Source organism: Pimephales promelas, chromosome 16, assembly GCF_988280905.1.
Source record: "Pimephales promelas chromosome 16, fPimPro1.hap1.1, whole genome shotgun sequence".
Taxonomy (NCBI): Eukaryota; Metazoa; Chordata; class Actinopteri; order Cypriniformes; family Leuciscidae; genus Pimephales; species Pimephales promelas.
In genome coordinates, this window is record NC_142784.1 from 215,524 (window position 1) to 226,736 (window position 11,213).

Here is an 11,213-nt window from a genome sequence, read left to right on the forward strand (position 1 = left end):
AATACTCCAAGGTTCTTCACAAAACTATGGATATTGTTAAACAATAGTCCACAATTACCAGCTAGATTGTTCCCAAACTCCTTGTGCCCAAAAATGATAAACTCCATCTTATCCTCATTTAACTGTAGGAAATTATTTGATAACCATCCCTTTACCTCAGTCAAGCAATTATAAAAATTAGTAAAAGATGTACAGCCATCACACTCCAGAGGAAGGTACAGTTGTAAATCATCAGCATACATGTGTTAGTTAATATTATGCTGCTTAAAAATAGACTCCAAGGGTAGCATATAAAGAGAAAATAGAGTCGGGCCAAGGATTGATCCCTGGGGAACCCCCCAGGAAAGTGTTGCGGGTGCTGAGACATAGTTACCAATTTTAACAGAACATGTCCTGTCTTGCAAATAAGAGGAAAACCACTCAAGGGCAACACCCTTGATGCCTACATAATCTCTGAGACGTTGTATTAAAATTACATGATCTAAGGTATCAAAGGCTGCACTTAAATCTAACATCATTAAGGCAACACTTTTCCCAGAGTCAATACTTAACAGAATGTCATTTGTAACCTTTAATAATGCTGACTCTGTACTATGTTTGATCCGAAATCCAGACTGAAAAGTGTCCATTATGTTATTCAAAAAGTCTGTAAATTGATTATGGACAACTTTCTCTAAAATTTTATGCATAAAAGGCAGTTTCGAAATGGGTCGGAAATTTTTGAAATCGTTTGGATCCAAACTCATTCTTTTTAAGACTGGCTCAATAACAGCATGCTTAAGCCCCGATGGTACAGTTCCGTAAAATAAACTACTGTTGATAATCGATAATATACTGGGACCAATCGTGTCAACAACTTCTTTAAATAATCGCGACAGCAGAACGTCATATAGTGAAGTGGTTTTAAATGCACTATTACCTTTTCCAACTGAGCTAAAGTAATCGATTCAAATTTACTTAAGCAGCAATGAAGCAGATTTATTATATTGACTACAGTATTGCCTACAGGCACAATATTTGACTGAATAAGAGCAACCTTATCAATAAAATATTTTAAAAAACTCTCACATAGATCCGTCGACGGGGTAGGAAAATAATTAATAGACGGGCTCATTACCTTATCTAAGGTAGAAATTAAAACCTTCGGATTATTTGCATTGTGTGATATAACTTGCGATAAATATGAAAATCTTGAGGCTCTAACGGTGTTTTGGTAGTTTTGTAGAGTTTCTCTAAGAATTTCATATGATATTTGCAGTTTATCTTTCAGCCACTTACGCTCTGCCTGCCGACAAAGTCGCCTCAAATTTCGTGTTACATCATTTAACCACTTTATGACTTCTTAATTTAAAAGGCGCAATATTGTCCAAGATCTCTGAACAGGCAAGATTAAAAGAATTTACCAATTCATCAGGTCCCGCAGTGGGCAATGTTGTAGGCTCAATATGATCGGCTAATTCAATAAAAGCCGTTGAAAACGCACTAGGTGTAGAAGTGGTGATAACCCTTGACAAGAATGGCGAAGGCTGACAACAGAGGCCATTTGTTGCAGAAGTAAAATTAAACCTAATAGGCATATGGTCTGAGATGGCCATTTCTTCAACACAAATGTCTCTTATTGTTATCCCCAAAGAAAACACTAAGTCAAGTGTGTGCCCATGTTCGTGAGTAGGACCGGAGACAGATTGGGATAAATTAAATGAATCAACTAAATTCAAAAACTCCTTGGTCATTGGTTTACCAGGACAACAAACATGAATATTAAAATCACCCATGATCAAGATCCTGTCAGCAGATGGGACAATCACAGATAAAAACTCATAAAAATCATCGATAAAGTTCTTATTGTAACTTGGAGGCCTATATATCAAGGCACAAAGCACTGGTAATGGCAAGTCAATTTTCATTAATTGCACTTCAAAACTCATGAAAGTTTCAACAGGCAGTAACTTGCACTTCATCTTGTTATTAAAAATCACAGCCAAGCCTCCACCCGACGGTTACTTCTCGATGTACTTAAATAGCTACATCCATTTGGTACAATATCAGCGTCATTTAACCAAGTTTCAGTGATAAAAAGAAAGTCCAGTCCAGATGATACATAATAATCATTCAGAATGAATGTTTTGTTGACAACTGAACGAGCGTTTATCAAAGCCATTTGCACTGTGGTCGACTCAACAGGCCGGTTAGAGTGAGAAACAGCACTTAGCTTCGTTGCCTCGTTTCGCTTGACAGACCGCAAGTTTGAATGCACCACACCTCCGCGACTCCTCTCTCTCCGTGTAATCCAGCGCGATGGTGTTGATGTGGCAGGCAAAACATATATCAAATGGGAAGGCCATGACTCCGCCATTAGTCTAGCTCAACTCTTTAGGATCCTCAGTTTCTTAAGTTTCACCAAAACTCCAGCCCGTGTGCCTCGTCTCCTGCGGCGTCTCCTCCTCCAGCACGCGCATCCCATTACCTGACAGATTTTCATCGGCGGCTGGAGCATGCGTGGCTGTTCAGCGAACAATTTCAAGTTCAAATCACGGCTGCACACATCCAAAGCCGTAGATCTAAGGCTAAGCAGCGAAAGGCGATCATAGATCAACCGTGAGCAATTCAGATGGTTGATAAAACATAAAACAAATACAAACAAACAAAAAACAAACATCCTAAAAGTGGAGCGACGGCAAGCCAACACACAACCTGGCGCCATCTTGCATCTACAATTCATTTCTGAGCCCCTATTCATCAAGCCAACGCGCCGCAATCTATCGCAAATCAAAGTGAAAGTAAGTCGCAGACGCTTAACACTTCCATCTTCATTAAAAGTAAAGGAATGAAATGATCTTACCAGTTCTGTTGCCGCTCTCTCTTATTGCTGTCTTTGCTGATTTTGAAATTAGCCGATGATTAATAAAATGCAGCTCAAATCTGTTGCTTTCGGTGACGTGCACTTCATTAAATCTGTATAAAGCGCGGGAATTGAAGATCGGGTTTATATCTGTTTTGCAAAAACACATTTATGTGACCAGGTGTAAATGATGACGTGATGTTTACGTCCCTGCAGATCATCTGTCCATCATCGTATAAAGCCCGCCCTGGCAATTTGATTGGCCCGATGATTTCTGAACCGATCATAATTACTCCTCAATGGATCGAGTCCAGACCGAACTTCCCGTTCAAAAAATGTTGTGGGCGGAGTTCGGGCTGGCATCCAGGCTAATAAATTTGAGCATTTAATATTCGAATATTATTCTAATATTACATGAAATAAGGAATGGAATTTGAATAGTATTATAGAGGAAGACTGACAGCCCTATTCTGTCTTGTGAAAAAATATCTGGGTTAAATTATGTCCCGTTTCGGAGATGCATTACCACATAATCTACCCATAACATGTTTGACTGGCTGGTATAAAAACTTTTTCTCCGAAACGCCTTTTTCTCCGTTTCTTTGTTTGCGTAGTTACTGCACTTTGCCTTTGTATGGCAGTTATGAATGTAATTTGATACTTATGACTGATCATGCCCAAATGAGCGTTCAGTCTGTGTTCACACAGTCGGTGTTTAAGACCTGCTACAGTCGACGGAAACAGTCGGTCTTCGAATATTTCAGCGAATTGTAAGTGTTATTACTTACACTTTATTACATTAGTCTGCTATCAGTGGCTCAAACCTCCGTTACTAACTCTAAAATGACGTTTTGGAATTAGCAACGGTGGGATTAGATGTGTAAGAAATTAGTCCTACATACAAGAGCGGTTTAATGTCAAAAACTTGACAAACGTCTTGATATGAATCATCTGAACGATGTTTTGAGGTGTGGTAACTGTAGTATAAGCGGAATAATTGACTTCAGGCCGTTGAATTATCCGAAAAATAATGCACACCCGAGGTATTATTACTCTGCTTCGAGTCGTGACCGCATTACCACCTCGGGTGTGCGTTATTTTTCTAATAATTTAACGGCCTGTCGTCGATTATTCCTTACAGATTACTTAAATTACAGAGAATATATTAAAAAGCACAGCAGCAAATATAATGTCTTGAACACAATACAATGATACTGTCACGGTGCGGTGCAGGCAGAAGGACAGGCTGAGTCCAGATTCAATTAATATAACTTTTACTCACAAAAGGAACAGGCAAGGATAAAGATGAACACGAGCAAACACAGGGTAACATCAACATTGACCGACAAAGACTGAATGGAACAGAGGGAACTAAATACATGGAAGAATCAAACATAATGAGGTGCAAACAGGTGAAACAGATGAAACAGGACGCTGAACGGGAGGCTGATGAGGGAGTGAGTTCAGGTGTGCAGACGAGAGGATCATGGGAAGTGTAGTGCAGGAGACGCAGACAGGATGGTGCAGACGCAGACTGTGACAGAACTCCCCCCTCCCGGGAGGCGTGACCTCACGCCGCAGAACAGAGGAAGGAGGGGGGACGAACTGGGGGCTGAGCGGGACGTGGCCAGGGCGGAGCAGGCTGAGGGCGTGGCCAGGGCGGAGCAGGCTGAGGGCGTGGCCAGGGCGGAGCAGGCTGAGGGCGTGGCCAGGGCGGAGCAGGCGGAGGGAGGACCCCTGGTGGAGCCGATGGTAGTGGGGCTGACAACACCAGGGGGCCGACTGACAGGGGCGGAGCAGATGGGAGAGGAGACCAGGGTGCAGCTGAGGGACAGACGACATTGGGTGCTGAGGAGGGACCGAGGGACCATGGTGACACCGTAGGCTCAGGTGACCGAAGTGATGACAGGGGCACAGAGGGACACGGTGAGGCCAGAGGGAGTGAGGGCTGACGGGTGACTGAAGGGAGTGAGGAGTCCGACAGAACCGGGGGGGGTGACATGACGGGGCGGAGCTATGGGAAGGAAGTCCAAAGGTGAAGGGAGGATGACGAGGGAGCGAAGGGAATCTGGAGGGACGAGGGAGTCTGGCCGAGCTGGTGGACTGATGGGCCATGGAGGAGCTGAGGGAGGTAAGAGCCACGGGGGAGCCAATGGGACCGGGGGCCGAGGAAGTGTCCATGTGGAGGAGGTGGGAGGCGAAACCCGGGGATCCCATGACCAGGCTGGGTCAGGGGAGCTAGTAGACAGAAGGGCTGACGGATGCATGACGGGAGGAGGTGGGAGAGGGAGGCTGGGTGGGATCCTGGTCTCGGGCTCTGGCTGGACGGTCTCGGGCTCTGGCTGGACGGTCTCGGGCTCTGGCTGGACGGTCTCGGGCTCAGGCTCTGGCTGGACGGTCTCGGGCTCTGGCTGGACGGTCTCGGGCTCTGGCTGGACGGTCTCGGGCTCTGGCTCTGGCTGGACGGTCTCGGGCTCTGGCTGGACGGTCTCGGGCTCTGGCTGGACGGTCTCGGGCTCTGGCTCTGGCTGGACGGTCTCGGGCTCTGGCTGGACGGTCTCGGGCTCTGGCTCTGGCTGGACGGTCTCGGGCTCTGGCTGGACGGTCTCGGGCTCTGGCTGGACGGTCTCGGGCTCTGGCTGGACGGTCTCGGGCTCTGGCTCTGGCTGGACGGTCTCGGGCTCTGGCTGGACGGTCTCGGGCTCGGGCTCTGGCTGGACGGTCTCGGGCTCTGGCTGGACGGTCTCAGGCTCTGGCTCTGGCTGGACGGTCTCAGGCTCTGGCTCTGGCTGGACGGTCTCAGGCTCTGGCTCTGGCTGGACGGTCTCAGGCTCTGGCTCTGGCTGGACGGTCTCGGGCTCTGGCTCTGGCTGGACGGTCTCGGGCTCTGGCTCTGGCTGGACGGTCTCGGGCTCTGGCTCTGGCTGGACGGTCTCGGGCTCTGGCTGGACGGTCTCGGGCTCTGGCTCTGGCTGGACGGTCTCGGGCTCTGGCTCTGGCTGGACGGTCTCGGGCTCTGGCTCTGGCTGGACGGTCTCGGGCTCTGGCTGGACGGTCTCTGGCTCTGGCTGGACGGTCTCTGGCGCTGGCTGGACGGTCACGGGCTCTGGTGTTGGAGTGGGGCTGGTGACGTCATCGACGGTGAAAGATGATCCACAGCTTACCAGCACCCACTCCACATAAGCCGCGAAGCTCAACTGGGAGCCCTCCCCGGACAACTGCTCTCTGGTGGCGGTGTTGAGGCCAGCATATAAAAAGCTGCAGAGGCTGTCGTCCGGGAAGGTGGTAGAGGGGACGAGGTTGAGGAAATCCTCCAGATGGTCCTCCAAGGAACGATCTCCTTGCTCCAAACAAAGCAGTGCTACTGCTGCAAAGGAATCCATTTTTGGGGTCGGTCAATCTGTCACGGTGCGGTGCAGGCAGAAGGACAGGCTGAGTCCAGATTCAATTAATATAACTTTTACTCACAAAAGGAACAGGCAAGGATAAAGATGAACACGAGCAAACACAGGGTAACATCAACATTGACCGACAAAGACTGAATGGAACAGAGGGAACTAAATACATGGAAGAATCAAACATAATGAGGTGCAAACAGGTGAAACAGATGAAACAGGACGCTGAACGGGAGGCTGATGAGGGAGTGAGTTCAGGTGTGCAGACGAGAGGATCATGGGAAGTGTAGTGCAGGAGACGCAGACAGGATGGTGCAGACGCAGACTGTGACAGATACATGAAGGAACCGTGAAATGCTTTGTCAAAAACACGACTGGCACAGACAAGTAACGTTAATGTAATACAAATCTTACCTAGAACCACAAAATAACGAGGTTCCAACTACGTTTCCCATTAAATAGTCCCGTCCCCCCAAACCTCAGATATTTTAATGAAACTTGAGAGATTCAAAATATTAAAATGATAGATACACGAATATGTCAAATATATTGCAGTAGGCCTAAGTGTTTATAAAGGACATATATTTTAAACCCACTAAAAGCTTCATCATTTTGCTGTTTTAGAGAGATCACAGTATTTGTGCTTTCTCCCGTGATCATTCATGGGTTTCTTATTCTACTGAGGATATGAATACACACTCGACGGGAATTTCCGTCTTTCCACAGTTTTATGCTATAGGACTGAAGCTTTGAGGCGTTGATGGACTCGATCGTCTGTGTTTGATCATCGCTCTGAATATGATTATGAATAAACCCTAGGGAACTTTATAAATGAAAGCATTTTCACGTAGTAGTTGAGCCCAACCATTAGTGAAAGTTAGACTGCTTTTTCACTCTATCATTGTTCGTTTATTGTGTAATCTCAGGCATTTCCTCCGTTAGATCAACAAGCTTTAAGATGTGTGTTTCTCCAGTGTGTGCAGTGAATGAAGAGCTCAGTGGAAACTTGTGAAACATCTGTCAGTCTGTGTGTTATTCCACAAACTTCTGCTTTGACCTGCAGACCAAACACACACTCCCGTCAGTAACGTAAGTTCTTCAAGATTTATTCCTCCTTTAATAAACCATTGTACACTTTTAGCTGTGCTGGACTGAATATTCACAACAACAGCATTCTTGCTTCGGTCATATTGTTCAAATGGAGGATTTACTAACTTTAATCTTACATTTCACGTATCTCAAGCTTTCTAACATTGGAGTGTGTGTAATGTTAGAAAGCTTGAAATACGTGAAATGTAAGATTTAAGTTAGTAAATCTAAAGAACATGTCAAGCAAACTGAGCAAACTACATTTCAACAATCACACAGAAAACTCGATACGTCATATATTTATCTCTAATGTTTTTAATAAAGTTAAATATACTTTTTTTTAACTAATGACTGGTTTGTTATTTAGTGCCCGTCAAGATTTGATGAAACAATGGCAGAACTAAACGCCAGCATCAACGGATCAAGAGGAGGAGATGAATGGACCCGCCAGAAGGAGGAGTTTCTCAGGAAACTAGTTTCGACAGAACCAATAATTATCAGGATCATTGCCGTCATTGAGATTCCAATCATGATCGTGACTCTGTGTGCGTTGTGTGCTCTTCTCAAATCTCAGCGCTCCACTCCAGTGTTTGTGATTCATTTGATTCTGTCAGATCTCATTCAGATCATTTGTATATTAATGATGACAATCAGATGGTCATGGGATGTGGATAATGCATTTGATTATAGTTTGATTGCGGGTATGTATTTTATGGCATGTGTTTCTCTTGAACGATATATTCTGGTTTCTTATCCTATCTGGTACAGATCTCATCGTTCACTGAAAGTCAGCTGTGTTATTTCTGTGATCGTCTGGTTTGTTCCTCTGATCTTTGTAGACTTAAACTACCATCAGCTGTTTAGACCTATGACTCGATCGATCGCTTGTTTAATCCCCTACCTGATAGTCATTCTGTGTTTTATCGGCACTTGTCACGGTCTTTCACGCGCAATATCTCTTACTTCTCGAATGCGCAAAAAGATTTTGGGCAGTTTGTTCCTGGTGCTTCTGACTTACACGTTTCTCATTCTCCCCAATAGAATCATGACTTTTATGAGAGCTTATAGTGATGGTGTAGTGATTGTTATATTATGGTATTTTTCTAATCATGTCCTGTTCCTGAACCCGCTGGCTGACTGTGTCCTGTACATGTTCATCAGGCCTGATGTCGGAGGGTTACTGAAGTCTGTTCACTGCTGTTGTAGAACTGATTCGACACACACACAGGACGAACACTCTGGAGACAGTAGTGCAGCCTCCTGTGTTTCAGTGCTAAAGCCTGCGTGTCATTCACGGACCTGCACTTCCATACTGTGACGATGTCATCCTGAAATAAATAAGTACATTGGAATGAAATGCTCATTTGTCCTGCATTTATCAGTCATCATTCAACTGTGAAAATAATCAGTATTATACACAAATATATACAAAATTCTATATTATATGAATTTATAATTGGGGAATTTATTTATATATTTTTTCTGTGTACTATTTTTGCTGTTACTGGATTACTGATTAATGCTGGTCGTTTGAACTGGACTAATTTTGTTTCTTTTTGGTAGCTTGTTTTGTGGCTGGACAATTTAACTGAGTATTGATTTTTATTTTTCTTATTAAGTGAGCAGCCAGAGAAATGGAGCGTAGCTGGAAGAAAACTAAACTAGAGGTATTTCGGATGTAAATTCAAGGAGAGCTCGATTGCTTACAAAGAAGCTTTAAAAACTGCTAGATCTGCAAAATTGTAAACCCTATTAGAAGAAAATAATCATAATCCTAGGTATTTATTTGAACAAGTGGCTAAACCAATGAAAAAGAGCTTCAAGCCCAGAAGTGTCCAAACAACACAGCGGTAATGACGTTATAATCTTCTTCACTTATAAGATTGATAATATCAATGTAACGGTGAGGAGGCAAGGAGGAATCCAAATGCAAGCACAATAGTTTTAATAATGATAATAAACAAACAAAAGGGAAATCCCCGGAAAACAAAGAAACCAGAAACAGGAACTCAGAACAAAACTCAGAAACAGAAACAACGCTACAGTGAAACATCGACCGACACCCAACAACTGAACACAGGGGTTTAAATACACAGACAAACAAGCTAAACAAGGGGGCGTGGTAAATCAGAAACACCTGAGGAAACTCATAAACAAGAAAAACTACAAAGGACTACAAAACATTGCACAGAACAGGAAATAACTAAAGTCCACACAAGACAAGGAAAACACAAGACAGGAATCGTGACAATCAAGGACAAAATTATAACTGTCTACTACAGTATCGGATCAGGGGGTGCACTGTTGTCTCCCTGAGGAAAGATTTGGTTCATTAGCTGCTATAGCACTAAATGAAGAGATGTCTTATCGATCACAAGTTCAGTATGGCGTACCACAAGGCTCAGTACTAGGACCGCTGCTGTTCACTCTGTACATGCTGCCATTAGGAGATATCATTTGGAAACATGGAATTAGCTTTCACTGTTATGCTGATGATACCCAGCTGTATATTTCTTCAAAACCTAACGAAACTTACCAAATCACAAAATTAACGGAATGCATAGCTCATATAAAAAATAGGATGACTAGTAATTTCCTACAACTAAATTCTGAAAAAACAGAGATTCTAATTATTGGACAAAAAACTTCCACAGGTAACAGGCTTGAATACTGTCTAACACTCGATGGCTGCTCTGTTGAGTCTTCGTCATCGGTTAGGAACCTGGGTGTGCTCTTTCATACCAATCTCTCATTTGAAAGTCATGTGTCTAGTATCTATAGAACCGCATTTTTCCATCTTAAAAATATCTCTAAATTACGCCATGTGCTCTCATTGACAAATGCGGAACAATTAGTTCATGCGTTCATGACATCAAGGCTAGATTACTGTAATGCTCTACTGATTGGTTGTCCTGCATGCTTAATAAACAAACTTCAGATAGTCCAAAACATATTAGCCCGGTTCTGTCAACCCTGCATTGGCTGCCTATTAAACATCGTATAACTTTTGAAATATTGCTGATTACTTACAAAGAGCATAGTTTAAATTTAAGTTATAGAGCACATTGAAAACCTAAGTCTAAAGTTCAATTGTGCATGTATTAAAGGTGCAATACCTAAGATTTTTGCATTAAAATATCCCAAAATCACAAGGCCAGTGTTATATATTTAGTAAAGATGATAACTCACAATATTCCAAATGTTTCAATCAATGTTTTAATCGCGAGAAAATTGATATTTTAACCAAGGACACGGAACGTGTCAGCAGGGGAGAGCTGGGAGTCGCGAGTCAATCGCGTCATATCCGCTTACCTCGGTTTCCGCTCTTGTGTAGTCCTGGACAAATGCGGTAGTTGTAGTTGTGCGTTAACGTCTATCAAGACAAGCAACAAACGTCCGCTTTTTTCGCGTATTGGTTATGGAATGGAGCACAATTATTATTTAGCGATTGAACCTGGTTCTGAATCTCATAAATGCAAACGTAAACGAACGGGTCAACCAAACGACCCAAGAAGAATTTGGGACAAGAACAGAAATAGAACCAGGATTAACATCGGTGTGGCATTTCCTAAATGGAGAGAAGTTCGTGAAAAACTCCGACTAGAAAGAGACGCTGATCTTGCATGTGTTTTACTTGACAGGTGAGTAACACTGTGTTCTGTATTAAAATGTCATGTCAGTAAACGATGCAAAACAATTATTATTATAGTTAGAATGTCTTGTTGTCTATGTATATGATCTAAAAAATCGCAAGGTCATATTCACCGCGAATACTTCTCGGAATGTGAAGTTGTGAACTTTTGGCTGTATCGTTAATTTTGTGAATCTGTAGCTGTGGTTAAATACTTTAACGACATGAAAAGATATGTTAAATGTACATTAAATGA

General features: G+C 43.4%; 1 protein-coding gene across 1 annotated transcript; it reads left to right on the forward strand.

Moving 5' to 3' along the window:
* Window positions 1–7,699: 7,699 nt before the first annotated feature.
* On the forward strand, window positions 7,700–8,644 carry LOC148971563 (uncharacterized). The gene has a single exon (XM_089121616.1). It carries the CDS (start codon window positions 7,718–7,720, stop codon window positions 8,642–8,644), a length of 927 nt encoding a protein of 308 aa, XP_088977742.1. The 5' UTR covers window positions 7,700–7,717.
* The last annotated feature ends 2,569 nt before the right edge of the window (window positions 8,645–11,213 follow it).

Excerpts from the sequence above, each read along its gene's own strand:
- LOC148971563 (XM_089121616.1), top strand. The coding sequence starts at position 7,718 with ATGGCAGAACTAAACGCCAGCATCAACGGATCAAGAGGAGGAGATGAA.